This window comes from Thamnophis sirtalis, unplaced genomic scaffold (assembly GCF_051295495.1).
Source record: "Thamnophis sirtalis isolate CommonGarterSnake01/CBP01778 unplaced genomic scaffold, rThaSir2_p1.2 scaffold_13, whole genome shotgun sequence".
In the NCBI taxonomy this organism is placed as follows: Eukaryota; Metazoa; Chordata; class Lepidosauria; order Squamata; family Natricidae; genus Thamnophis; species Thamnophis sirtalis.
In genome coordinates this window covers 672,672-700,193 of record NW_028261393.1, presented here as the reverse complement: position 1 = coordinate 700,193, position 27,522 = coordinate 672,672, and the positions used below count along the sequence as shown (strand labels likewise).

Genomic DNA, 27,522 nt, shown 5'->3' with positions numbered 1-27,522 from the left:
TGAGGTCAAGCAACTTTACTGATTTGCAGAAGGCAATTACAGCAGCCAGGTAATTCAGGCAGGAGCATCACGCGCATCGACCCAAACCCCACCAGAGGCCTCCATGTTTGGCTCCTTTCTCATCCTTGGGCTGCCGGTTGGCTGAATTCCGTGGCTGCCCGTCACGGCTGGTATCCTCGGGGCACCTGGAGCAGGAGGGCCTGCTGGGGCTCCAGCCTCACCATCTCCACACTGGCTTCTTTCTGGGGCTCGGCGTGGGTGTTGAGCACCACCTTGGCCTGCCCGGAGAAGCTGAGCTCCTTCAGGCTGAGCTGGGTGGGCTGCAGCCCCAGGTTGAGGATGACCAGGAGGCTGGAGCAGGCGCCTGGCCGGAGGAAAGCCACGAGGTCCTCGGCGTGGCTGGGGAGGGGCAGAGGGCTGAAGTTGGTGTCCTGTAAGGAGAAGGACTTTGCGTGCAGTTCCAGGAGGGACTGGTAGAGGGCTGCCAGCGGGGGTCTGCTGCGCTTTCCTTCCTGTTAGGAGGAAGAGGGGAGGGGAGAGACCACAGCAGCTGAGATGGCTCTTCTGGCAACACTGTGCTTTGCATGCAATATTGCAGGTTAACTCTGCCCGTAGCCAGGAGTTCGATCCTGATCAGTCGGTCAAATGAGCCCGATTGTTGGGGAAAATATGCTGACCGCTTAGAGAAGGCTGGAAAGCAGCGTCCCCCAATCACTGTGGCACCACGGACCGGATTTGCGGAAGACACCACCGGGGAGGGGATTTCACAGGCCATCTAGATCCCCCGCATGCCAACTAAAGCTTTGCTTGCACAGCATGGTTACCAACAGGCCATGGAGGGGTCCTGGTCTGTGGCCCAGAGGTTGGGAGCCCCTGCTGAAAGCACTCTGAAGCGGTATCTACGGTTTGTCTACGTGCGCCTGCTATGCGCAGGGCGGCTGGGTGGCCCCTTCACACCACGCAAAACTCAGCTCTCACTTGGCACTGAAGGACGCAGCAGGCGGCTCCCCAGCCGAGGTTCCCCCCCCCCTAGAAATGGTTGACGCCATTTGCACTGGGAACGTCCCCAACGCCCGCGAGCCATGTGCCCTTTGATGGGAATAAAGCCCCATTCTTCCTCCGGGGTGCCACCGAGTAGGCCTGTCCTTGGCCCCCAGCCTGAACGGCTGATCTCTGCCCTCTGGAACCTGGATCCGTGCCCGTGGGCTTCCCCGCGTGCAATTGCCGTGGGGTGATCGGGGGACATCAGACGCCCGGTGATGCAAAATGTTCTCCTGGCCCGCCTCATCTACCGTACCAGTGTGGGAGGCTTCGGTGCCCACTGCATGGCCACCTGTGACACTTTGAATTCCACTCTGGTTAATCAAAACTCTGAGCCAATTAGAAAAATATTCCTGACGTAAAATAATTCACGTTAAAAAGAAACTTTTAAAACCGGTAATAAAGTGGCAAGTTCTCCTGAAGCTGAGTTCAGTCATATAATGACTTTCAAGAAAAAGATATCCCACATACAATTCGCTGAACTCGGGTTTAAAACTTGGCTGGATTCATGCAAACCGCATGAGTGAAGGACAGGTGAGTTTTCATCTCGTGTGAAGAGCCGAGGTGGCGCAGTGGTTAAGGTGCAGTACTGCAGGCCACTTCAGCTGACTGTTATCTGCAGTTCAGCGGTTCTAATCTCACCGGCTCAGGGTCGACTCAGCCTTCCATCCTTCCGAGGTGGGTGAAATGAGGACCCGGATTGTTGTTGGGGGCAAAATGCTGACTCTGTAAACCGCTTAGAGAGGGCTGAAAGCCCTATGAAGCGGTATATAAGTCTAACTGCTATTGCTAAGTGGGGTTTGGTCTACTTTTAACTGCTGAAGCTGCTCCGAATTCAAGATAATGGACCATGATGGAAGATTTTACCCAGTGACTCTGGGGCTTTTTAGGAAGTTGGACTAAGGTGAAACCAGAAGAGCAAAGTGGCCAGAATTGGAGACCCCTGGACTAGAAGACTTCCAACTCTCTTTTTGGAGGGGTAAAGGCCGACCTCCCCCTCCCCCCACTAAGGAGAGATTCTTATTTGGCAGATTTGCAAAGGCTGAAGGTGGGCCAGGCCTTGGGGGGGGGGGGGTTTCTCACCATCAGCTCGAACTCCAGCGGAAGCGGTGACCTCGGCCCCCCTTGCACCAGTGGCACACCTGGGAGGGTGAAGAGCAGCACCCCGAGGATTTCCCCCCAGCCACCAATGGGCGAGGATTCCCTGGGCACCTGGAAGAAAGCACAAAAGGACCTTTGGGTCCCCCTCCTCTGATCCACCAGCTGCCTGATGCCCTTTGCCCACCTCCCCTCTTTCCCAGCTGCCCATGCCAGTCTCAAGCTCTTGCTGGTCAGGGCACCACATGGGTGACAAAAACTGGATTCCACCCATGGTCCTAGAAGCAGCTTCGGCTCCCAGTGTTCTGGTGTGCTTGGGGATAGAACCAGCCAGAAGCTCAAGGTGTGCCCCAAAAACCCCTTCCTTACTGCCCAGCTGGGCCACGGCGTGCCAGCGGGCTGCAGGGACCCCTGTGCCAGCTGCAGCAGCGCCTGAGCAGAGAGATTTCTCTGGGTTCCTGGCAGGTGGCAGGTGAGGATGACCCTGCTGGGCATCCCCTGAGAGGCTCCGCAGGTCTCGCTCCGGTCCCACACGATGAGGGCCCTGCAAGGGGGGGGGAAGCAGAATCTCCGATCTGTCTTGGCACCCCCACGCCTGCACTCCCCAGTGCCGCCACTAGGGGTGCCCGCCCTGCTGCAATGAAGGGGGAACTGCAAAATAGTGGAAATGCCCCCAGCTGACCGTTCGTCCCGTGGATCGTTCTGCCTCCGGTCATCCAGGGCGCCCCAGGCCTTCAATACCTGCAAGCACAATTCACAAACATCCATCGTTCCCGAATCTCCCCCCGGCTGCTTAAGGTAGAATATCTAAGGCAGTGTTTCTCAACCTTGGCGACTTTAAATCCTGTAGACTTCAACTCCCAGAATCCCCCAGCCAGCATAGCTGGCTGGGGAATTCTGGGAGTTGAAGTCTACAGGATTTAAAGTCGCCAAGGTTGAGAAACACTGATCTAAGGACTCCCGGGCTGGGGGACTCCGGCTCCCCCCCCTCCCAACAGGCCTCCTGCGTATCAGCAGGGCTTCGGTTTGAAGGCCCACAGTTCGAGTCCTCCAGATTTTATTCGCAGCAGCAAAATGCTAGACAGCAAACTGGCCCCCGTTTCCACCCTTAACATATGCAGCAATTCGCATTTTATAACTCCATTAAACAATGATACATCCTTCTGCTTAAAGTGCGTTCTCAGCTAAGTATTAAAATATTCTTGTAAAAAAACTGCTGACATGAAAGGGCTGCAGAGTCCTTTAATGATACAGCACAGTAATTAAAAAAAAAACAAGGAAAGCTTCCAGGCTGCCATTTTGGCAGTACGTCTTCTTCAGCCTTTCGGATCCATGGTTTTGACCGAGACCAAACCGAAGCCCTGTTTCCCTTACAGGTCGGGATAGAAGCGTGTAAGGAAGGCTGGGAGAATTCGGGCTTGCATTAATTCAATAAGAGTTTTCTGGGGAAGGTTTGTCTCCCTGCTCTCCCTAGCCCCACATCAAAGGGGCCAGATCCAAAGGGGTGTCTTTGTGTGCGTGTCTGTCTGTCTGTCCATACATGCAGTGTGGGCAATGCAATCTCCCTGCAGCACAGAAATTTAGCAAGAGGCGTGAGGTCCTCACCCCACACACTGCCTGCCTGGAAGCAGCTTTTTCCCCCCACAATCTTTTCAGCAATAAAATGAAATGTAAACACTTTGAAAAAGAAAACTTTATGTTTTGTTTGCTGCAAAACTGCAAGAAGGAATATTTCCAGCCAGGAATTCCCGAGAGACACCCGTGCAGCCAATTACCTCCACCAGACCGATTAGATCGCACAGAGCAGGCCTCCTCCGAATTCCATCCGCTGGCCAGTGTCGACTGGCGACTACCCGGAGGAGAGCCTTCTCTGTGGCTGCTCCGACCCTCTGGAACGAGCTCCCCGTGGAGATTCGCACCCTCACCACCCTCCAGGCCTTCCGCAAAGCCCTTAAAACCTGGCTGTTCCGACAGGCCTGGGGCTAAAGAGCCGTTGCCCCTGTCTCGAATGGTATGACTGTTGTGAGTTTTAAATTATATATTGTTCTTGTGTTGTTGTCAACTGTCTGTATCCCCCTTCCCTTGTTTGAGTTGTGAGCCGCCCTGAGTCCCTTCAGGGAAAAGGGCGGCATACAAATGAAATAAAACTCTAAATAAAACTCTAAAACTCTAAACTCTAATTCCATGTTTTTTCCCCTTCACTGATAAAACTACAGGAAGAAAGGAAAAAACATTCGGGAGTAGCATAAAAACAAGCCAGTTGATGCCTCTTGGATCCCACAAGATGTTATGTACTATGAAAGCGTGCTCAGAAGCGCCCAAATGCGGCAGAGAGAGAAAAGGAGGCATCGAAACGAAGCCATTGTGCCTGTGGGGTGCAGAAATTGGATTGCCGCGTAGATGACCTCTGTATTCCAGGAAAGATTAGGCATGGCAGCAAACACATACATATGCGATATAAATACAGACAAACACATACATATACAATACAAATACATATATACAGCAAGTTAAGTTTATACACCGTGCTACACCTGTTTTTGTTCGGCCTGCATTGAATAAGCCACAGCAGGTTGGCATCACATTAACCTTAAATCAGGGGTTACAAGCCACTTCCTAGAGGATGTTATGCCAAGCAAAGGAAGCTGCAGCGTGATTTAGGGTGATCACAGGGTGCTGTTCCATCCCCATTATTGTAAATAACCGGTTGATTTCCAGTAGTGAAACTGACCGTGAGGAGGCACCAGGAAGGGTCTTTGGCCACCAAAAAACCGTGCACGCCTTCGGACTGCCAAAACTGTAGGGCCTCCTGCAGGAGACAGCCGAAAAAAGAAGGGAATGGAGGCAGAAGCCCAGCCTGGGAGCCGCCGAATACAGCAGCACTGACTTCTGGGCAGGAGTTGTGTTCCTCTGCAGAGAATGGAACGACTTGAAGGCTGGGAAAATGCAGAACTGAGGCAAACAGTGTGATGGATTTGCCCCTCCGCAGTCAGGGTGTCCTGCCCGTCAGTCTGATTCCAAGATTACCTGGCAGGGAGAATGGAAGGTGCCACTGCACCCCTCCAAGTCCCCCCCCCCCGCAACCCCTGGCCCACCTCTGAACCTGGGGGGGAGCGTTCCGAATCACAGGCTGTAAATGCTGGTGATACCTTGAGGAGCTGCACTGTCTGATTGCTCTCAGCGGATGCGTCACCCTGTTCTCCCCAAGGCGGAAGTTCGAGCAGAATTCGGATCCCTGGGAGGTCAGGAAGGGAGAAATACAGGTGGCAAAGAAACAAACAGACCATTGACCCAAGGTTAATTTTCGGAGGCCATCGCTGCTCCAAGGGGTGCTAATTTGAGCCAGCAGTGTGTGGCAGCAGCCAAAAGAGGGAATGCCATCCTAGGTTGCAGCAAAGACGATGAGGGGACTGGGAGCTGAGACGCATGAAGAACGGTTGCAGGGGCTGGGTACGGCCAGCGCAGTGAAAAGAAAGACTGGGGAGATGATAGAATCATCCAATATTTGAGGGGCTGCCCCAAAGAAGAGGCAGTCAAGCTCTCCTCCAAAGCACCAGAAGTTGGGACAAAAAGCAACGGATGGAAACTAATCAAGGAGAGAAGCAACGTGGAATGAAAGACAAAATTCCTGACAGTGAGAAATATTCGCCAGTGGAGCGGCTTCCTTCCAGAGGTTGTGGGTGTCCATCACTGGAGGCTTTAAGAACAGATTGGACGACCCTTTGTCTGGGATGGTTGTTTGTATCCCCCCTTCCCTTGTTTTGAGTTGTGAGCCACTCTGAGTCCCCCTCGGGGGAAAAGGGCGGCATACAAATGAAATAAACATAAACATAAACATAAAAAACATGGTAGAGGGTCTCCTGCCTGAGCAGGGGGTTGGACTAGAAGACCTCCAAGGTCCCTTCCAATTCTGTTAATAGTTGTATCACCTATTTTTGGGCGAAGTAAAGGATAGGTTTATTCACAGCTTTTTAGCCAAAACCTGGAGTGCCATTCTTCTTTTGTTTTTAATAGCAATAGAAATAGCAGTTAGACTTATATGCCGCTTCATAGGGCTTTCAGCCCTCTCTAAGCAGTTTACAGAGTCAGCATATCGCCCCCCACAGTCTGGGTCCTCATTTCACCCACCTTGGAAGGATGGAAGGCTGAGTCAACCCTGAGCCAGTGAGATTTGAACAGCCGAACTGCAGAACTGCAGTCAGCTGAAGTAGCCTGCAGTGCTGCATTTAACCACTGCGCCACCTCGGCTCTAACCTCGGTCTTTAACCTCTGTTCGCTGCCCAAAGTCAGCATGTTGAGTTGGGTAGCCATATAAATGGAAATCCATGGATATAGAAGACAACTGAATGGAGCCTCCAAGCTCAGAGGCAGTCTACCTCAAGGGATAAGAAGGATAATAAGGAGAGTGGAAAGGACCTTTTCTTGTCACTGCTGGGGAAATGGGGGGTTTCTCTGAGGAACCTTGTCAACCCTTTGGGGAAGCAGAGCAACTCCTGAGTCAGCTTGCTACAACCTGGATGACTTATTGTGGACTTCAACTCCCAGAATCCCCCAGGCAGCATCAGTTCAATGGACTTTGGCTGTGGGAATATCTAGAGGAGAGAAACTCCCGGTGGGTTCTTCACCCCCCAGATATTATCAGGTGTCTGGCATGGGCCTGATTTGTCCAAAGATGCTGCTTCTCTGGGACTGTCCATTTTTTAACCACTCGAGCTGCCCAGGCTAGACACCACGCAAGGGTCATCACAGACCCCTTCTGGCTATTGAGCAGCCTGGCCCCACTTTCAGGGCACCGGGCCCACCACAGCAATTGACCGGCCCCTCAAAGCCCCTTGGATGGGGGGAGACTGGGAGCAAAGGGGCACAGGGGGGGGGTCCGGCCCCACCGGGCAGTTCTGTCCAGTACCTCTCTTGTGCCCGTCAGTCAGCAGAGCTTGCAGCTGTGCCAGCGATCCACGAGCAGGGACGATCTGGGTCAGGTTGGCCCCTCCGCCTTCAAGGATAGGGCCCAACACCAAGGCCTGGATGGGCAGGGCTGCCAGCTGGTCCAGCTGCTGCCCGACGCCTGCATGGAGGGAAGCGGGCATTGAGGGGGAACCAACGGCCCGGGACCCATTTGCCCAGCACTCACCTCTTCCTGTCCTTACCTGCCAGGTCCCCCCACCCATCGCCATCCGAGTCCAGGAAGGAGGACGGGGGCAGGTGGTAGAAGGCAGCCTTTTGCCACCAGCCCAGGGGTGGGTGAGGCCGGGGCAGGGAGAGGAGCAGGGCCACGGCCAGAAGAAGCATGCAGGCGAAGAGGCCGCCCAGCAGGCTGATCAGGGCTCTGCGGAGTCCGGGCCAGGGGGCAGCGCTGCCTTGCTCGGCCACTTCCTGCTGGCTCAGGTAGGTGGCGCTGGGGGCCGCTTTGGCCAGCAAGGGCAGGTGCTCACTGTGCACGCGGGTGGCGCCGTCTCCCAGTTTGCCCATCCTTCCTCACTCCTTGGGTCACGAAGCTGTTGAGGGTGGGAGAGAGAAGGAAGAAGCAGCAAAGACAAACCAGGCACCGGTTAATTGTCCTCTCTCTCTCCGTTTCCCAGTTTCTTTTTTCCTTGTTTAGTTTCCATCCGCTGCTTCTTGTCCTGCCTTCTGGGGCCTTGGAGAAGAGGTGGAGCCCGTCCTCTTTCTGGCAGCCCTCAAACACCGGAGCCCTGCTATCATGTCACCCCCTGGTCCTCCTTTTCTCTAGAGCAGTGGTTCCCAAACTTGGCAACTTTAAGACTTGTGGACTTCAACTCCCAGAATTCTCCAGCCAGCTCCCAAACTTGGCAACTTTAAGACTTGTGGACTTCAACTCCCAGGATTCTCCAGCCAGCTCCCAAACTTGGCAACTTTAAGACTTGTGGACTTCAACTCCCAGAATTCTCCAGCCAGCAGAGCTGGCTGGAGAATTCTGGGAGTTGAAGTCCACAAGTCTTAAAGTTGCCAAGTTTGGGAACCACTGCTCTAGAGTGGCCAAACCCAAATCCTGCAACTGTTCTTCGTTTTTTGTTTTTTTTTGCCTCCAGGCCTTTAATCATAATAGCTGCACTTTTTCCAAACATCTTTTTTGAAATGTGGTGACTGGGTGCCAGGATTCCAGGTGTGGGAGCCTTTACTAAGCCTTTACAGGCACTGATACATCCCACGGTTTTGATTCTGTGCCTCCGTTCACACGACCCAGAATTGAATTAGCTATTTTGGTTCACTGCCGTCTGTGTGGGGAGGGGCTTTCAGAGACAGAGTGGGCTTCCCCAGGCTGGCTCTCGACACACTGGCAGCCAGCAGCAATGCCCATGTGCTGCCTGGTGGTGCAAGCAGGGAGTCAGCCCCTCCACACCATCATCAACTGTTTTGGGGAGACCACCCCCCACTCCTTCAGCTGCCAGGTCAAAAGACTGCAGGAAAGTGACACATTGCTCAGGTATTTCTGAAGGCAGCAGGAGAGCGGGACAACCTTGCGCAAGAGTGGCGGCTTGGAGATAAGGAGGGTTCAGAGTTCATCGCTGCGGGAAGCCCCACATTCTGGCGCGGACTTGTTTGTGTGCGAGTCTGACCAGCCTTCTGAGACCGAGAGCGGGCAAAGGGCCGCTTGCAAAGGCTGCAGGGGGGCCCCCTTCTGTGGCCAGCCAGGGCCCCGCTCTCTGCTCGGCTCCCCATCCTCAAAGGAAATGCAGACCCCAGCAGTCACAGCCACTTGATGTATACAGCCACGTATAAATGAGGCTTGTAATATTAGGACACACTTTTTAGAAGAAAATAAAACTTCCACCTTTCTTCTCCAGCTGCCGAACCAGAGAAGGCACCGACTGTAAAATGCTTCCTGCCCCCTCCTTGTTGGGCGAGGGGCCTTTACCCACTCCGTGGTCTTCTCCCTCTTTCGAGCAAGGAAATCCTCGGCCAGTCTGTGGGCCAATGGGGAAAACACTTGTGGACTAGTCGCTTGTTGCTGAAATCAACCACTGAGAAGCTGTTTCCCATACAAAGGGGTGATTTAGAGGAGCAGGGGTGCAGCCTTCTGGTATTTGGGGGGCTGCCACAAAGAAAAGGGGTACATCTATTTCCTGGAGCATCTGAAGGCAGGACAAGAAGCAACGGGTGGAAACTGGGGAAGGAGCGAACCAGGAGGAACGTCCAGGCGGAGAGAAGAATCAGTCAGAACTTGTGGGTGCTCCAAACTCTGGAAGTTTTTAAGGAGAGACTGGACAGCCATTTGTCTGCAATGTTACAAAGTCTCTTGCTTGAACAGGGGGTTGGACTAGAGGACCTCTAAGGTCCCTTCCAACTCTGTTATTCTGTTAATTAGTTCTAGAATATTCAAATGAACCCCAGGGCCCCCTCGAAGCAGCTCATACATCAGGAGAATGGCAAAAGTCACTTGGATAAAGTTTTGAGCACCGGAAAAGGGGATTATCTCCTTTCCAGGGAAGAACGGTTGTGCCACAACAAGCAATGCCTGTCACAACAGACGCATCGATTCTGAGAACGGGGCCAGGCCAGGAGTGGCCACTGAAACGTTCCCAAGCTCTTTCCCTCCCCCTCCCCCTCCCCCTGGTAGAAATAATGCAAAAGAAAACGGCCAGGATTTCTGCCCAAATTGCACAGTTTCCCCCCCCCCCTTGCAGCCCTTCCTTACCTCGCTTTCCGCCTGGATCTCCTCCACCTGCAACGGTCTGAAGAGGGCGGGAAGAGGGGCTGCAGGGTAGGGGCTGTTTCTGGAGCCTCCCCCCACCCAGCCTGATAGGAAGGTGCAGCTGAAGCCTCTTCCCACCAAAACCTCTTGCATTGGGGGCGGGGGGTGGGGGGGGATGGCCAGGCCTTGAGGAGACATTAGCAGCCCTAGGACAATATTTGGAGAGCGAAGAAGCCTCTGATCCAGCAGCCGCTTCTGTCCACTTCCTGGCCTTCCGCTCTCTGGAGCAAGACCCCCAAGGGCAGAGGGAAACCAGCCAGCCCCCCCCCCCCAGGCTATCGGAGGCCCCTGAAAACAGGCAGACTGCAGGCAGTCCTTGGCTTACGACTGTAATTGGGACCAAGAGAGGCAGCTGTTAAGCAAGATGCACCCAGTTCCTTATTTCACCTGTCTGGCCCTCCCACCTCCCCACAGCCACGTCTGGGTGCCTTGCAACGTTCAAGAGAGTAAAACCATGGGAAATATTAACCATAACAATAGAATTCTAATTAAAGAGGACAGGATGTGCAGGGGAGGGGGGGGATCTTCTCTTGGTCAACCTATCCTCCAAAGCACCTGAAGGTGTGACAGAAGGAAGCTCATCAAGGGGAGAACCAATTTACAACGAAGGGGAAACGGCCGGACAGTGAGGACCATCAATCAGTGGGGCAGCTTCCCTTCAGAGGCTGTGGGTGCTCCATCACTGGAGGTTTTCAAGGAGAGACTGGACAGCCGTTTGTCTGCAATGGCACAGGGTCTCCTGTTTGGGTGGGGGGATGGACTAGAAGACCTCCACGGTCCCTTCCAGATCTATTCTCCAGTGTGATAACCCTATTGGGGCCCAAACCAAGTGACAGTCAGGTCTAGACTGTGGCCAAAGGCCAGGCGGGTGGGAACATTATATGGCCTTTTATCCTATGGTTGTTAAGTGAATCAGTTCACTTAATAACAGGATAACAGAGTTGGAAAGGGCCTTGGCAGTCTTCTCCAATAGACCGATTAGATCGCACAGATTAGGCCTCCTCCGAATCCCATCTGCCGGCCAATGCTGACTGGCAACTACCCGGAGGAGAGCCTTCTCTGTGGCTGCTCCGACCCTTTGGAATGAACTCCCCATGGAGATTCGAACCCTCACCACCCTCCAGGCCTTCCGCAAAGCCCTTAAAACCTGGCTGTCCCGACAGGCCTGGGGCTAAAGAGCTGTTGCCCCCCTCCTCGAATGATATGGCTGTTGTGTGCTTTTAAATTGTGTATTGTTTTGTTCGTCTTTTTTATCCCTTATCTGTATCCCCTTCCCTGACTTGGATTGTGAGCCGCCCTGAGTCCTTTGGGGAAAAGGGCGGCATATAAATGCCATAAATTCAATTCAATTCAAATTCTAGTCCAACTCCCCGATCAAGCAGGAGACCCAAGGCCATTTCAGACAGGTAGCTGTCCAGACTCTTCTTGAAAGCCTCCAGTAATGAAGCACCCCCAATTTCTAGAGGGAAGCTGTTAATTGTCTGGTTAATTAGTCCATTGTTTCTTGTCTTGCCTTCAAGTGCTTTGTACAATAAGCTGAACCCCCCTCCCGTTTCTGGCAGCCCCTTAGATATAATTAAGTGAATCTGTTTTGCCCAGTATCTTTGCTTGTCAGCAGCTGAGAAAGTTGCAAATGGGAACCATGTGACTTTGGGGCCCTGCAGCCGTCATATATACTTGCTGGTTGTCGAGTGCCCAACATCTGATCACGTGACCATGGGGGACACCACAATGGTCTTAAATGTGAGTTGCCTTTTTTCACAGCCACTGTAGCTTTGGTCGTGAAACGAATGGCTGTAAGTAGAGGACTCCCTGTATGTAGTTCGTGCCCAGAGCCATTTTTGCGTGGTTGAAATGTGTTTGACTATCAGTAGCTCCGAGCTTGGCAATTTGGTTGCAAACATTTTGTCACCATCCGAGGAGATATTGTCAGTGCATTTTGAATTGTGCTTGTCTGTTGACAGACAGAGGAGCACAATTCAGACAGACAGACAAGCACACTTCAAAGCACACCGACAAGGTCTCCTTGGATGGTGACAAAACGTTTGCAACCAAATTGCCAAGCTTGGAGCTCAAACCAACAGCCTAATTTTTGCGCTTTCCAATCCCTCCCATCCAAACACCTTTGCCTTCATGGCAGCAGTTCAGCCCTCGTCCTTCAATCTGCTGCGATTCAGCCTTTGACCCTTCCTGGCAGTGAAGTCAACTCTTTGCGTCCTTCCTGACCTGTTGCCCTGTTGTTTCTGGGTCACATGTTCCACAGCTGAGTTCCTCCCTCTGAGCAGGGACCTCCCTCTTCCAAGCCTCCCAAGCCTCATTTGTGGAAGCTGCACTTTGCAGTTTATGCGAAGAAGTAATGCACGCCTTGGGTCCTCCAGAGGTTGCTCATTCTGGATCTGCTGAGGCCTTTTTATTTACTCTTGGAGCTTGAAGGCGTTTCCTTCAGTTTCTCTCGGGGTAAGAAATAAATCATGATTGGATGAAGGCGGCAATGATGGTTTAAGTAAGAGATACCAGCTTTTAAAAAACTTTCTTCTTTCGCCTTCTTTTTTTGGTTAGTTAAACTTCATCCTATTCAGATTTTTTCCTACCACTAAATCAATGCAGGGATGGGGCAGCTGTTTCTGGGCCCTGAAATTATACAAATACTAAACCAAAATCAAACAGAAGGAAGTTGCAGGAGGTAATCCGGGATGACTCCGCAAAAGTGACATCATGGCTTCCCCCTTCCCGCGAACAGGGCAGATGAGGGGCAGACAACACAACTCACACTGGATAAACAAACATGGTGTGCAGGGGTTTCCCCCCACTTTTAGGCAAAACCAGCCGCAGACATTCCACAAGGGTTTAGTCAGACGGACACACACACACACAAAGCCCTCTGCGAGTTGCTGTGGCCCAGACAGAGGCCCAGCTAGTTAAATAGCAGGTCGGGACAGCTTAGCCCACGTTGTCTGAATGGGCTCCTGTTAAACTTGTGCCCAGAAGTTTCTGTCCTTTGGAGGGTCCTCGGGAACCCCCCCCCCTTTAAAACCCTTGGTCTGGCCAGCGGCAAAGCCCTCTCTGGCTGCTAGTCCTGAATTTGGGGCATTTCTCTGGAGGCAGCAGGGAGAGGGAGCCCCATTCCTGCTCCCCAACCAACCCAGCCTCCCCTTGGGCCCGCTGCGCTGAATCCTGGGGGTCCAGCGGTGGGCACAAGGCCTTCGGCGTCCCGCACTCTTTTCCGGCCAACTGCGCCTCCCGGGATGGACTTTCTCGCCCGATGTCGCCCAGGGAAACTGAGCGATTCAGACACAGGCCGAGCTTCCACGCGCGCCGCCCCGCATTCCGCCCTCTGCTGCCCGTCCCCGAGCGCTCCCGTACGGCGGAAAAAGACAGGAGCGCCCCCAGGTCCTGCCCCGCTTTTCTCTCTCTGGCGGTCGGCAAAGGCAAGGTGGCAGCTGCGAGCGCCCCCTCCCCCGCACTCTCGGCTCTCGGGCGCCCACTCGGCGGGCAGTGCCGTCTGCGCGCAATCCTAGGAGCCCGTGGAGAGCGCAGGGGAGCCCCGGGCGACCAAGGATGGCCGGACAGGGCGACTCCGGCTGCGACCGCCCCGAGCAGGTGCAGAGGAGGGAGGCGCCCCCGGGCCGCCCGTCGTTGGCTGCGAAGAGCCCGCGGAGGCAGGGCGGGGGGGGGGCGGGCAGGGGAGGCGCGGGCGCGCGCGCGGGAGACGCAGCGAAGGGGGCGGGCCGCGCGTTGAGTGGCAGGTGCCTCTCCGGGCGGGCGGGGCGGGGCGTTCCTCTTCCCGGGGAGGGAGGGGGGAGGAGGGAGGGAGGGAGGCGGAGGCGAGACCCGTCCGAGGTGCTGCCCGGCGGTTCCGAGGCGCGCCGACCCTTCGCGGCACCGGCGGCTCGCGGCAACTCAGGCGCTCCCCCGCGCCGCCTCCGCGCTCCATCCCCGCAGCCTCGTCCGCATCCCCGCCGCGCCGCTTCTCCTTTGTCCCCGCCGCCGCCGCCGCCGCATCGCCCTCCGTGCGGCCGGCCTCGCGGGACCCTCGCCGCCTGGCACGCGGGGACCGTCCCGCTGGCGCCCCGGGCGGGATGGGGCTGCCGGGGAGATGAGCGCGGGGCGGCGGCGGGGGGCGGCGGCGCGGTCGGAGCTCACCGCCGCGGCGATCCGCATGGACCTCGGGGAGGCCGGCTGCCGGGGCGATGGGGCAGGTCCTGGGATTCGCCCACTGCAGTAGGTGTCGTCGGGCCGAGCGGGGGCAAAGGGCTGGGTCCCCTCTCCCCGCCGCCCATCGCGGAAGCGCCCCCCTCCGGTTGGACAAAACCCGAGCCCCCCGGGTAGGCCCCGCCGAGCGCCCCCCGCCCTGCGACCCTTCGCCCTCGGGCCGAGCAGCCGGGGGCTTCCGGGGCGGCCGCGCTGGGCCCGCTCTTCCCTTTGCAACCCGGGGGTCCCCGTGCATCGCCCTGCAGCCCCTCCATCCCCTCCAGTGGGCTGTGGATGCTGGGATGCCGTCAGGAGCATCTGCCAGGCTCTGGGTGGGGACCGGCGCCTGTTTTCCGCCCGGCCTGCAGAGCGAGGCGGCTGGAGCGCTGCGGAGTTCTGGGCAGGCTGCAATCTGTGCGCGGGAGGGGGGGTGTTGTTGCTTAAGGGGCCCCTTTGTGGGGGGAGGCAGAGCCCGGCTCCTGTTTTCCGAGAGGCCTAATGGGGAAGGGAGCATCCCTGGGCTCCCCCACGTGTCCCGGCCCTTTGAGTGGCTGGCCTGAAGGCTGGATGAGCAGCAGGGCCAAGGGGTGGCAGGAAGGCTGGCACCAGAGGGAGGTTTCTGCCAGGGAAGATGGTATGGTGGAGGTGCAAACCTTTAGGAAGGCTGCAGTGGACTTGCACTCGGGATGACGTTGCCTGCTTTGTGGGAGGCTATTGTGGTATGGATCCCCCTGCCCCACCGCCACCTTTGGATCTCTTCTGCCTGGCATTCTGCCCTGTGGGCCGTGTGGGGCCCTTGGAGCCCCTGGAAAGGTTGCTCCTCTCCTTTTGAGCCATTGATGTACTTGAGCCCCCCTTGAAGAGAGACCCATGTGGACCCCTGAGGCCAGACTGACAGCCCTTTTCACCAGGCACAAAACCAGTGTGGAGCAGGAGACCCCCCACAAACACCAGCAGCCGGCCCAATCTGCAGGTTGCCTCCCAGAAACGTTGCACTGCAACGCTCAAACCTGATGGTGTTGGGCCCCAGGTGGGACAGGTAACCCAGTGAAGGTTGAAATGTGGGGTTCATCCCAGACCCTTTGGAAGATTGGATCTCAGAGAGAATCCCGCTTTCAAAAGGACTCCTGGCGAGAGCGGGATAAACCTGTTCTCCCCTCCCCTCCCCGACCTTTGACTCTGCCAGCTTCCAAGCATTTGATGGTTGGCCGGCCATTCCCTGACATTCCTTCTGCCAGCATTGAGGGAAGCAGAAGGAACAAGGGGGAGGTGGGGGCGTCTGGCCATCCAGGGCAGTGTTTCTCAACCTTGTCAACTTGAAGATGTCTGGACTTCAACTCCCAGAATTCCCCAGCCAGCGAATGCTGGCTGGGGAATTCTGGGAGTTGAAGTCCAGACATCTTCAAGTTGACAAGGTTGAGAAACACTGATCCAGGGTGTAGCTGTTGGTGATGCATGGAGTGTTGTTGTCGTTGTGGTGTGCTAGCACATGCAGGAGATACAACTGACCAATACTGGCATGCAGCAATCAAGCACTGAATTGCGAAACGGTATTTGCAAGACTTAACAACCCTGTTTTCTGTATCGCCCAGGCGATCTGTGGGTGTTTCGGAATTGCAGTGACGGCCCTCCTGCTTCTCCGGTCTCTCAGAAGGCCGAGGCGGGCTGGGTGCCCTGATCTGGCAGAAGACCCAGTTTGGCCTACTGAGGGAAGGCCGCAAGCTAGAAGGTTGGGAGTTCTAGTCCCGCTTAAGGCATGGAAACATCTGGGGGACCTTGGGCCCAGACACTCTCAGCCCAACTCACCTCCTAGAGCTGTTGTGGTTGCTGTTGTTGTGGGAAAAGCAGGAGGAGGAAGGAGCATTAGATATGTTTGCCGCCGTGCTCATAAAGAATAATGAAGGCGGGATGCAAAATAAATAAATACGTGGCTGCATGTCCAGAAACGTCTCTCTTTCTTCTCTCCCTTCCCTGCAGAAGAGTCTCCTTCGACTGCTTCTACCACACCTGATTCTACAGATGGTGAGTGTGCAAAGTGGGTGTGAAGAACCCGCCTGGGGCTGCCCAAATCTGGTCCTGGCATTTGCAGCCAGGTCACCCTGTGTGAGGAGCAGGTGGCGCCAGGTCACAGGTCCAGAAGGGCCAGCTGCGAGGGCTGCTCTGGGGCCTGGGGCCGGAGGTGCAGGCCCAGCATGCCTGCTCCCTCTGATCCAGGGAAAGGCCATCTTCCCAGGTGACTCCCGGATGCCAAAGGGGTCCTTTTCCTCCTGCAGGAGCCAACGAGGAGTCTGACTTCCCTGAACTGCAGACAGCGCGGGAGTTTTCGGAGGAGGAGGAAGAGGAGGAGGGCTCTGTGGAATGGGGGACTCCCCGGGAGCTGACTTTTTCCTACATCACCATTGCCTCCAGCAGCAGCCCCGGCGCAGCGGAGCACCGGGGCAGACGTGACTCCCAGACCCGCCGGACGAGGCCTCCGCTGCCCCGCACGGAGACTTGTGAAACTTTTGTGCCCACCCTGGGGGACAGTTTGGAGAACATTCCCAGCCTCTGCCCGTCTCCGGAGGCAGAGGGAGCCCTCCTCTCGGGCAGTGGCCGAGGACTGGATGACTTCCCATTGGACTGGGCTTCCCGGGTGGGCTGCGGCAGCGACCTGGATGCAGCCGAAGGGGAGGAGCAGGCATCTCCGTGTCCCACGCCCCCATGGCCAGCGGTGGAGACGGAAGGCGATAGCAGCACGGATTGCTCAGGAACAGGTAGGGAAGGGGTGCCTCTGAAGGGCAGCGGAGGCTGAATTCTGCCCTCGCCAGCCATCCCGGGTTTGGCAGGAAGAGGGCCGTGTTTGGAGGGCAGAAGAAGAGAAGGCTTGTAGCTCAGGGCTGAATTGTGGGTCTTTGGTGCTTTCTGAGCGTTGTCGTCTCCCGACAGGCGTTTCAGGACCCAACTAAGTAACAACATCAGCGCTAGAAGGAAGTGGGGGTTTGTGGAATGGAAGAGGAGGAGGTCTGGGGGGTCCTTGGTGCTCTCTAAACCAGTGTTTTTCAACCTTGGCAACTTGAAGATGTCTGGACTTCAACTCCCAGAATTCCCCAGCCAGCATTCGCTGGCTGGGGAATTCTGGGAGTTGAAGTCCAGACATCTTCAAGTTGCCAAGGTTGAAAAACACTGCTCTAAACGATGGTTTTCTTGCAGACGTTTCATGACCCAACTAGGTAACTTCATCAATGCTAGAAGGGAGGAGGGGTTGCCCCTCTAGCAAGTGAAGAGAATCCCTAGTTGGGTCATGAAACGTCTGCAAGAAAACCACCAAGCTCAGAGAGCACCAAGGACCCCCCCCCCCCAATTCAACGCTGAGCTACAGAAAGTGGGGCTGGCATCTTCCAGTTTGCCCAAGGGGGGAGGGGTTTCCTCAAGGGTGGGATTTCTCCAGTCAAAATAGGATGAGGGATTCAGAGTCATGTCCATCCGTGGCGGCAATATTTGGTCATTTGTGGTGCTTTGTTTATTAAGGGAAAAACAGCCAAAAATTGTTCAGCATCTGTTTGTGTTTATTTTTCAACATGGAAAGCAAAATGTGCTTTTTGACTTTTCTGCTGTGAAGAGACCCCCTGTAAGAGCCACAAAATCCCCCCCCCTGGCCGCCACACTCTTTGTCCTCATGAAATTAAGGAGAAGGGCTGGCAGAGTTCCCTCCACCTGCCACATCGGATGGCTCCACTGCTCTTTGCATGCTGCCCATGGGGGCACCGGCTGCTTTAGGGAGCCGATCCACATCTGTAGGCTGGGTGAAGGGAGAGATCAACTTTCAAACTGCAGATGCTGGAAGTCCAGAGCAGCGGAGCCTCACCTGTGAGCCACAGAAAGGCTAAGGAATGTCTTAGTTTGAAAAATAAACAGCTCCCTGCGAAGTTGTGTTTTAGGTGCTCAGAGCAGCTGTCCTGAGAGTGAGGTCAAAGTGGCAGCCGGGAGGGAACCAGGAAAGGCAGCCGGACTGGGAAGGGCAAATGGGGAACTGGGCACAATTGCAGATCTCGGTGCCCAGAGCAGAAAAAGGCCCTGACTTTGTGTTTCCCTGGTTTTAAACTCCGCTCCAGATGACCCCAGGGAGACCCTCTCTCTGCCTGCTGCCTTAGTCTCCCACTCCGAAGCAGGCCCCTCCCGTGGTGCTGACACCCCCCAAGACCGAGCACTGACCTCAGCAGAGTTCTGCCAACCAACCACACCTGAGGAAGAGGAAGAGGGGCCCGGCCAGGAACCCCATCCCGTTGAACCGGAGCAGTTCGAGAACCTCCTGAACATCCTAGGTGAGCCAGCTGGCATGAGAAAAGAGGCATTTAGAATTTGCCAGGCTAGCAGGTTGCCCCCAAAAGACTCTCTATGGTAGTTACAAGGCGTCGAGGGGAGGCCTGCAGTGCTGCTCCACCCCCCACCCAAATGTTTGTGGCATACCCATCACTCTGCTCATTCAGAGGTTCAGGAGCCCCGTTGGCACCAGCAGGAGCAAAGGGAGCACCCCAATAGGCGGCCAGGCCTGCCCAGCTGCCCCTTGCCCAGCAAGCATATCAGATTGCAATGCCCGGGTGATGGGAGAAGTGTCCGAGCTGCTCTGGCAGGGCCAGGATGAGGAAGGCAGCTCCCTTGACTAGCCCCCACCCCCCCAACACTGAGGAAGAGGGCTTGTACTCTTCTGCTCCCCCCACACCAACACTTGGAGGTGCCAGAGATTGAGTCGGGGGTCTTTTGCACAGGGTGGGTGAGCCCAGCCGGGGCACCTTCTCCAAGGATGGGGGCCAGAGGCAGAGCTATGTAGAAGTCTGCCATTTGCAGGTAGTCCTCGACTTACAACCTTTACAATGGCACTGGAAAAAGTGGGCATTTTTTTCACTTGCGACCACTGCAACGTCCCTGTGGTCGTGTGATCAAGATTCAGGTGCTCGGCAACTGGTTTGCGACGGCCGCAGCATCCCCGGGGTCACGCGATCCCCTTTTGTGATCTCCTGACAGGCAAAGTCAATGGGGAAGCCAGATTCACTTAACGTCCGTGTTACAAACAACTGCAGTGATTCACTTAACAACTTGGCAAAAAAAGTTGTAAAATGGGGCAAAACAACTTAGCAACAGAGATTTTGGGCTCCATTGTGGTCATAAGTCGAGGACTGCCTGTACTTCCCTGTTGGTGAGGACTGCTGGCCGTAGCTATCCCCCTGAAGCCGTGGCCGGGGTGGGTGGGGGTGGCCTGGGCCGCCCTCCTGCCTTCGCTGGCCCTGGTAGGGCTGTTTCCCCCAGGAGAGGTCCTTATTCACGGCCCCTGGCACGGAGCCCGATCGGGATTGCAGCCACATCCAGTCAAGGGGTATAAATAGCCCCTTTGCTGCTGAATCAAGTGGAATTGGAGCCCCGGAGCCTTCCACCGCCCTGCCCTGCCCCCCCCGAGCAAGGACAAGGGGCTTCTCCTTCAAGGCGTCTGGGCCTGGCCCAGGCTAAAGAGCCCCCCCCCCCCCGACACAAGGACCCTCTCTGAGAAAGCCACCCCTTTATTGCTGCTGTTTTAATAAGGTCTTAGCTACTGCTCTGAATTGCAAGAGGGGCCACACTGGGCATGATTGTAGTTGTAGTCCAAGGTTTCCTATTGGCTTTGTTTCAGACACATGAAAGGAACTAACATTTCCCCAGCCAGAGAACAGGTGGCCTTACACGGGCTCGACCGACAGGCGGCATGCGGGCAGTCCTCTTTCATTTAACTCCGGGGTCTCCAAACTTGGCTTAGTGGACTTCAACTCCCAGAATTCCTCAGCCGGAATACGAGTTACCCTCCACACCTGATAAAGTTGCCAAGCTTGGAGACCCCCGGAGTTAAAGGGTGCAGCCCCACCATCAGCATCGTCCTTTCCCCAAATAAAGGGAGGGGTGGGAATGAAGGGCCCTGCCCCCCAAATAGGGTAAGGGGCCTGCTGGCTCGCTCTTGAGATAGTGAGTCCACAGAGACACACACCCCCCCACATTAGCATCTGGAAGAGAGCGGCATTTGGCTTTCCAAGCTTCAAATCCTCAAGGCCGTGCTTCATGGATTAACAGCAGCACCCGAACTCAGAACACCGGAGACAATGAAAGACATGCTCACCCACCCCGGTTCATACAGAAACAGCCGCTCTGGAAAACAGTCCCCGAGGCAGCCTTGCCAGCCGGAAGGTGGACGCTGATGGCACGCCTGGCCCTGAGTTAGTGGCCAGTACAAGTAGCTCAAAGAGGGAGGCTCCACTTCCTCTCCTCACTGGCTCTGACCGTGCAGGGTCAGCCAGAACCGGTCACTTTCGGCCCCTCAACACCCCCCACCCCCCCAGCGGCCTTTCTTGCTCACCTTTCTGCTTTTCTGCTGGGGATCCAGCCCCCCATTTCGCAGCCGCTGCCTCCCCAGCCCCTCCCTTTAAGGCTGCAAAGCTAACTCCGCCAGGCAGGACCAAGCGAGAGGCAGGCGGGGGCTCCGGAGGGGAAGAGGCTGCTGGGATTCGTCAGCTAAAAATAGCACCCTCCCCCCCCCCACCTGCGCTTCCTCAGCCCCGTCCCCTGAGCAGTGCCCCCTTCCAGCCCAGAACTGGTGCCCGGGGAGGTTCCCACAGAGCGGCAAGGAGCCTGGAGCGGTGAGAAAAGGGGATCGCCATGGCGAGCACAGGTGGGTCGTGTGTGTCCCCCCGCCCTCGTTAGGATTGTGCCCTACAAGCTTTGCCAGGCAGGGGAATCGGGATGTGGGGAAGATCCTGGTTGAGCTTGTTTTTTGAGGAGGGGGGGGATTTTAACTGAGTGGGGATCCGGTCTGAAGGGAGGCAGCCTTTGGGGGAAGAAGAGTGAGAGGGGCATCCTGTAAATTGGGGAGCCAGGACATACGTCTTGTAGGGTGCAGATGCCCAGAGCCCCCAAACTGCCACACTGGGCCTGTTCAGCCCTCCAGCCCTCCCCCCGGACCACCCGTGCCTCCTCGGATTCCTTAAGCGACTGGGCTGCATCTGGGCCTGTCAGTTAAGGGGGAGGGGGAGAGTCTGCAACAGCTGCCAGGGCCCTGGGCGTCTCGCCCTCCCCGCCTCCTCTCTCCCGATGGGTGGGGTCCCTTCGCGCCATCTTTGCAGAGCAGGAAATCCCTTGGAGCGACGACGGCGGCTTCTCTCTGGGGAAGAGAAAGTGGAAATGCCAGCCAAAGCCCGTCTTCCACTACTTAACACCCCCCCTCCCTCCCCCCCCGGGGGGGCTGCATCTGCAAGTAGTTGCGTCCAGTGTGGAAGCCCCAGCAAGGAACTCGCGCCGGGTGCTTGCCCAGGGCAGCCACACATGGCAGGAGGCTGTGGGGCGAGAGGTGGTTGGCATCTCCTTTTTAGGAACATGGCAGAGGGGCTTAGAGCTTGGTGGGGGGACGTGGTAGCTGCGCCAATGTGGGTCGGGGAGACGCTGCTGGGGGTTGAGATTTCCCCCTCAGGCCTCCTGGAATGGGAAGCGGGTAAGCAGACCAGGCTGGTGGTTAAGCTGTTGGGGGGAAGCTTCGGACCACAAGTGAGCAAATGTTTGAAGGGCAGGAAATCTAACCAGAAGCAGCAGCTGAGTCCTATTAATCAGGGCCCCTCTGCCCTCCGTCTGAGGTGGAGCAGACTTTACTTAACATGGGTGGAAGGGGGGGGAACCTTCATAGCTTCATAGGCTTCTTATTCAGCCCCCAAACCCCATTTCCAGGATAAACACAGTTTGGGGTCCAGACTGAACTTTTGAAACCAAACTTCTGGGAGTTGAAGTCTTAAAGTTCCCAGGCTGGACTCGGTTCTTCTGCTTGAGCAGGGAGTTGGACTAGAACAGTGTTTCTCAACCTTGGTGACTTTACGTCCTGTGGACTTCAACTCCCAGAATCCCCCAGCCAGCTATGCTGGCTGGGGGATTCTGGGAGTTGAAGTCCACAGGACGTAAAGTCACCAAGGTTGAGAAACACTGGACTAGAAGACCTCCAGGGCCCCTTCCAACGCTGGCGTTGTTGTTCTGCTTTTGCCTGCAGTGGCCGACTTGGTGTACTGGCGGGACACCCGCAAATCCGCCTTGGCGTTCACGGCGCTGATGGTGGCCCTGCTCTGCCTGATGCACTTCAGCATCATCAGCGTGGCCTCCTACCTTTCCCTGGCCGCCCTCGGCATCACCATCTCGCTCAGGGGGTACAGCAAGGTGCTGCAGCTGGTCCGCCGGGGAGACGGGCACCACCCCTTCCAGTGAGTACGCAGCTGGGCTGCCCTGGATGCTCGCGGGATGTGGGGGAAGAGCCTGCCAGAGGGATGCCTCCATGCTCAGCTCTTGTGGCTTGGCTGGCCTCTGGGGTTCCCTCTGGAGGGGCACGAGCAGGACAGCCCCCCCCGACACCAGGGATGGTGGCCCTCCCCAGTTTGAAGTGGATGAATGTGGGCCCCTTGCCTTGCCCTCCAAGGGGGCTGCTGTTGTTAGCCCCAGAAGATCCAGCCAAGGGGGGGACGGCCTGGTCTCCCTGGCTCTGGGGCTGCCAGGGATCCCAGTCTGGAAGGGGAAGGCAAGACAGCCAGGTATGGGTTTGGCTGAGTGTTCCTTCCTTCCTTCCTTCCTTCCTTCCTTCCTTCCTTCCTTCCTTCCTTCCTTCCTTCCTTCCTTCCTTCCTTCCTTCCTTCCTTCCTTCCTTCCTTCCTCCCTCCCTCCCTCCCTCCCTCCCTCCCTCCCTCCCTCCTTCCTTTCCTTCCTTCCTTCCTTCCTTTCCTTCCTTCCTTCCTTCCTTCCTTCCTTCCTCCCTCCCTCCCTCCTTTCCTTCCTTCCTTCCTTCCTTCCTTTCCTTCCTTCCTTCCTTCCTTCCTTCCTTCTTTCCTTCCTTCCTCCCTCCCTCCCTCCCTCCCTTTCCTTCCTTCCTTCCTTCCTTCCTTTCCTTCCTTCCTTCCTTCCTTCCTCCCTCCCTCCCTCCCTCCCTCCCTCCTTCCTTTCCTTCCTTCCTTCCTTCCTTTCCTTCCTTCCTTCCTTTCCTTCCTTCCTTCCTTCCCTTCCTTCTTTCCTTCCTTCCTTCCTTCCCTCCCTCCCTCCCTCCCTTCCCTTCCCTTCCTTCCTTCCTTCCTTCCTTCCTTCCTTCCTTCCTTCCTTCCCTTCCTTCCCTTCCTTCCTTCCTTCCTTCCTTCCTTCCTTCTCCTCTCCCTCCCTCCCTCCCTCCTTCCTTTCCTTCCTTCCTTCCTTCCTTTCCTTCCTTCCTTCCTTCCTTCCTTTCCTTCCTTCCTTCCTTCCCTTCCTTCTTTCCTTCCTTCCTTCCCTCCCTCCCTCCCTCCCTTCCCTTCCCTTTCCTTCCTTCCTTCCTTCCTTCCTTCCTTTCCTTTCCTTCCTTCCTTCCTTCCTTCCTTCCTCCCTCCCTCCCTCCCTCCTTCCTTTCCTTCCTTCCTTCCTTCCTTTCCTTCCTTCCTTCCTTCCTTTCCTTCCTTCCTTCCCTTCCTTCTTTCCTTCCTTCCTTCCTTCCCTCCCTCCCTCCCTCCCTTCCCTTCCCTTTCCTTCCTTCCTTCCTTCCTTCCTTCCTTCCTTCCTTCCCTTCCTTCCCTTCCTTCCTTCCTTCCTTCCTTCCTTCCTTCCTTCCTTCTCCTCTGCCTTCCCTTCCCCTCCTGCCCGCCTGCCAGGGCCCAGCTGGATGCAGACTTTGGGCTGTCCAAAGAACAGCTGGAACGGCTGACGGAACGGGTGGTGCATCATGTCACCTGGGGCACAAAGACTCTGCAGCGCCTTTTCCTGGTGGACGACATGGTGGAGTCCCTCAAGGTGAGCCTGGCTGGGGGAATTCTGGAAGTTGAAGTCCACACATCTTAAAGATGCAATAAATAGTCAGAGATGAAGGCGACATGGAGGCCCGGAGTCAGCAAGGATGTGCCATGCATCTCTCTCTTGCCCCAGCCTGCTTCCTCCTGATGGGGGTGGGTACAGGTTGGGCCCCTCACTTTCCAGAGCCCTGGCAGGATGGGACCCCCTTTCTCTCCTTCCTGGGGTCTCAGCCAACCCTGCTTTTTATTTTATTTTTTTCAGTTTGCTTTCTTGTTCTACGTCCTCACCTACGTGGGAGCCGTTTTTAATGGCCTGACGTTGCTTATACTGGGTAAGGAGGGGACCTGGGAGGACGGAGCCTTTCAGGGTGGAGTCGGGGTCCCGCAGATATAAGAGAGACTCACCCCCTCCTTTTCTTCCACAGGTGTGATAAGTGCATTTACCTTCCCTCTGCTCTACAGGCAGCATCAGGTGAGTTCTGGGGAGGAGAGAGTTGCTGAAACTCACAACTGGCATTAAAAAAGGAGCAGAATTCATTCCTGCTGCCATGTTTGCCTGGCTAAGTATGTTATTGTTGATTAAGCCATAGGCCATACGCAGAAGAAAACACGGCAGTAGAACCCTATATGAAAGTGGAGTAGATAGTCCTTGAGTTACAACCACAAGTGAGCAGGAAATGTCTGTTGCTATGTTAAGTGAGCATTGTCCCATTTTACAACTTTTCTTGCCACAGTTGTTAAGTGAATCACATGGTCGTTAAGTGACTCTGGTCTCCCCATTAAGGTCCATGTTGAGGTCCAGCCCCGCTTAGAATGAATGCATGTGGTTTTGTGTTTTTAAACTGTCTTTTTCTTATTTTTTTTCTTTCTTCTTTTGTAAGCCGCCCGGAGTCCTTCGGGATTGGGCAGCATATAAATTTTAATAATAAATAAATAAATAAATTTTGCACATCAGAAGGTTGCAAAAGTGGGATCACATGACCCAGGGGTATTGCAACGGTCATAAATATGAGTTCAGTTGCTAAATGTCCGAATTTTGATCACGTGACGGTAAGATGCTGCAGTGGCCTGACTCTGAGTAGCAGATTTTCAGAAGTAGAAGGAGGGAGCAGAGCAACAACCGGTTCCGTGTTGTTATTTTCAGAAGGGCTGATCCTTGTTTCTCTTCCCCCCCCTCCATTCAGGCACAGATCGACCAGTATGTAGAGCTGGTGAGGAACCAGTTGAGTAACCTCCGAGCAAAGTAAGTTCAAGAAATTCCCACGGAACAGAATGGGGCAGGGGGTGGGAGGAGGAGACTAAGCCTTTGGAAGGCCTTCTTTGAGCTCCGGTCTTCCTATATTGGTGCCATACGATTTTTGTTATTTCATGCATATGCTGCCCATCTCTGGGCTTAATTTTCTTAATTTTCTTGGATCCAATATGTGAGCCCACAAAACACTTCTCAAAAGATAAGTTATTTCTGCCTTATTTCTTGCGAGAAAGAAAGTGGAATGTAATTTAAAAAGAAAACCTTATAAAAATAGCGTCAATGGACCCCAAAGGGCTCAATGTGCTCTGTGCTTCAACCTAAGGTTTGAACTGAAACTTTTAAGGCAGTCTTTCTCAACCTTGGCGACTTTAAGTCCTGTGGACTTCAAGTCACCAAGGTTGAGAAACACTGTTTTAAGGCTTTTAACAGGCTTTTAAGAAGGGACTGGACAGCCATTTGCCTGGAATGGCATAGCTATGCTGGCTGGGGGATTCTGGGAGTTGAAGTCCACAAGTCTTAAAGCTGCCAAAGTTGGACACTGCAGGCACGGGGCCTCCTGCTTGAGCAGGGGGTTGGACTAGAAGACCTCCAAGGTCCCTTCCAACTCTGTTAACTTTGGTAAAAAGCTTTGGAAAGCAGATTCCTCCTCTGGCTGGCTCAGTTTTCTCTTTTTCTCCCCAGGATGCTGTCCAAATTGCCGACGGCAAAAGCGAAGGCGGAGTGAGGGGCCTCGCTGGCGGTTCTCTTCCCTGCACACACACAGATGCAGACGACAACGCACACCCTGCTTCTTCTTCTTCCTCCTCTTCTTCTTCTCCCTCACTTCCCTCCTCCCCAGCCGTTGCATAGTGACCCTTCCTCTCCCAGTCTCCTTGGCCTGGAGGGGCTGGGCAGTTGCTGGTTTTCCTTCAGCTCCCCCCAAGAAATTGGGGGACCCCTTGCAAGGGGAATGGGGGGAGACCATCATCCCTTTGCATCTCAGCCCTGCCGTTGCAGAGGCTCCGGGAAGCTGCTAAGGGCTGCCTCTTTCCCTCCTGGGGGTGGGGGAGGTGGGCTGAGAGGAGCCCCCCCTCCCCAGGCCCACAGCCAAGGATTTGTCAACCAGGAGCCAAGGGGCTAGTATCCCACGCTTCTTTCTCCCTCCCTGTCCTGGCGACTTCCTCCTCCTCCTCCTCTTTCTCCTGCCTGTAGTATTTGTCCCGGGTCCCGAGTTGCGGCCGGCCAACCTGGAGCATCCTTCCCTCTTGAGGAAGGGAAGCCGCTCGAGGTTGGGCAGGGCCCCCTCTGCCCCCTTCCTGTGGGATGTTGTAGCTGTCACCCCCTGCCTCTCGTCACGGGCCAGGCTGTGGCTTGGCTGGTCAGCTGGCGGGTTGCCTGGATATTTACACTTTAATAAAAACAGTTGTGAGAAAAAAAAGGGGTACGCATGACCGCCTGGTCTCCTGGGTCTTCCCTGGTGGTGGTTGTGGTGCACTGTGTGGGTGTGTGAATGCGTCTCCCTGCCAAAATCCCCTTCTTTCCTGCTCCTCCTCCACAGCAAGCCATAAAGTCTGCTTGGGGGCTGCGGGGGCTCCGTCTCCGAGCGCAAAAGCCAAAGGCCCTTCGCCTCTCCCAAGTCGCCAGAATCGTGCAAGTAAATCTGGTTTTATTCTGGCAAGTGGTTGAGTTTCCACACAGGCGGTGGGTGGGTTTTTTTTTTGCCTAAAACGGGGGTCTCCAAACGTGGCTACTTTGAAGACTTGTGTTCCAATATCTGAGGGGGCCGTAAAGAAGAAGAAGGCGCCTATTAAGACGTCCAGTTTAATAGCTGGAGCAATGAAAGGTTGGACTATGAGTGAGAACACACCGGTTGTTGTAGCTGATTGGTTGGTTGATTGCCCAATGTGTGAGGGAATCTGAGCTGTGATTGGTTGCTGTGACTGTAAAGGGGGAGTTTCCTTCTTTCCCGCCTTTTTCCTCTGAGCGCCATGTAGAATTTACCTCACGATGTTCCTGAAATGTTGTTTACCTCAGGGGTGGGCAGGGGTTACGATTTGTGGACTTCAACTCCCAGGAAATGTATATATATAGCAATTAGACTTATATACCGCTTCATAGGGCTTTCAGCCCTCTCTAAGCGGTTTACAGAGAGTCAGCATATTGCCCCCAACAATCCGGGTCCTCATTTTACCCACCTCGGAAGGATGGAAGACTGAGTCAACCCTGAGCCGGTGAGATTTGAACCGCTGAACTGCAGATAACAGTTAGCTGAAGTAGCCTGCAGTGCTGCACTCTAACCACTGCGCCACCTCGGCTCTCTACATGGCTCTATATATGGACAATTAATATATATTAAGGACAATTAACCAGTGGAACGGCTTTCCACCAGAGGTTGTGGGTGCTCCATCACTGGAGGTTTTCAAGAAGTGACTGGACAGCCATTTGTCTGAAATGGTATAAGGTTTCCTGCCTGAGCA

At 55.2% G+C, this 27,522-nt stretch overlaps 2 protein-coding genes across 5 annotated transcripts; one reads left to right on the top strand and one right to left on the bottom strand.

Moving 5' to 3' along the window:
- Positions 1-20,409, bottom strand: LOC106549173 (amino acid transporter heavy chain SLC3A2). Of its 3 annotated transcripts, XM_087728320.1 has the most exons (10): positions 20,397-20,409; positions 18,233-18,351; positions 7,287-7,634; positions 7,046-7,204; positions 5,289-5,374; positions 4,871-4,948; positions 2,822-2,880; positions 2,509-2,683; positions 2,125-2,253; positions 1-512 (listed from the first exon to the last, which is right to left on the bottom strand). In XM_087728320.1, the coding sequence occupies exons 3-10, from the start codon at positions 7,606-7,608 to the stop codon at positions 162-164; spliced, it is 1,359 nt and encodes a 452-aa protein (XP_087584446.1). In that variant the 5' UTR covers positions 7,609-7,634; positions 18,233-18,351; positions 20,397-20,409; the 3' UTR covers positions 1-161. The 3 variants fall into 3 exon arrangements, with proteins under 3 accessions (XP_087584446.1, XP_087584445.1, XP_087584444.1); XM_087728319.1 differs by lacking the exons at positions 18,233-18,351; positions 20,397-20,409 and adding an exon at positions 12,077-12,434 and having other exon boundaries at positions 2,125-2,683; XM_087728318.1 differs by lacking the exons at positions 18,233-18,351; positions 20,397-20,409 and adding an exon at positions 9,794-9,940 and having other exon boundaries at positions 2,125-2,683.
- RTN2 (reticulon 2) lies at positions 13,961-26,486 on the top strand. Of its 2 annotated transcripts, XM_087728321.1 has the most exons (10): positions 13,961-14,071; positions 16,019-16,063; positions 16,315-16,794; positions 18,133-18,342; positions 22,068-22,275; positions 23,677-23,815; positions 24,077-24,146; positions 24,240-24,286; positions 24,999-25,057; positions 25,748-26,486. In XM_087728321.1, exons 1-10 carry the CDS (start codon positions 14,041-14,043, stop codon positions 25,788-25,790), a joined length of 1,332 nt encoding a protein of 443 aa, XP_087584447.1. In that variant the 5' UTR covers positions 13,961-14,040; the 3' UTR covers positions 25,791-26,486. The 2 variants fall into 2 exon arrangements, with proteins under 2 accessions (XP_087584447.1, XP_087584448.1); XM_087728322.1 differs by lacking the exons at positions 13,961-14,071; positions 16,019-16,063; positions 16,315-16,794; positions 18,133-18,342 and adding an exon at positions 20,561-20,708.
- Positions 26,487-27,522: the final 1,036 nt, after the last annotated feature.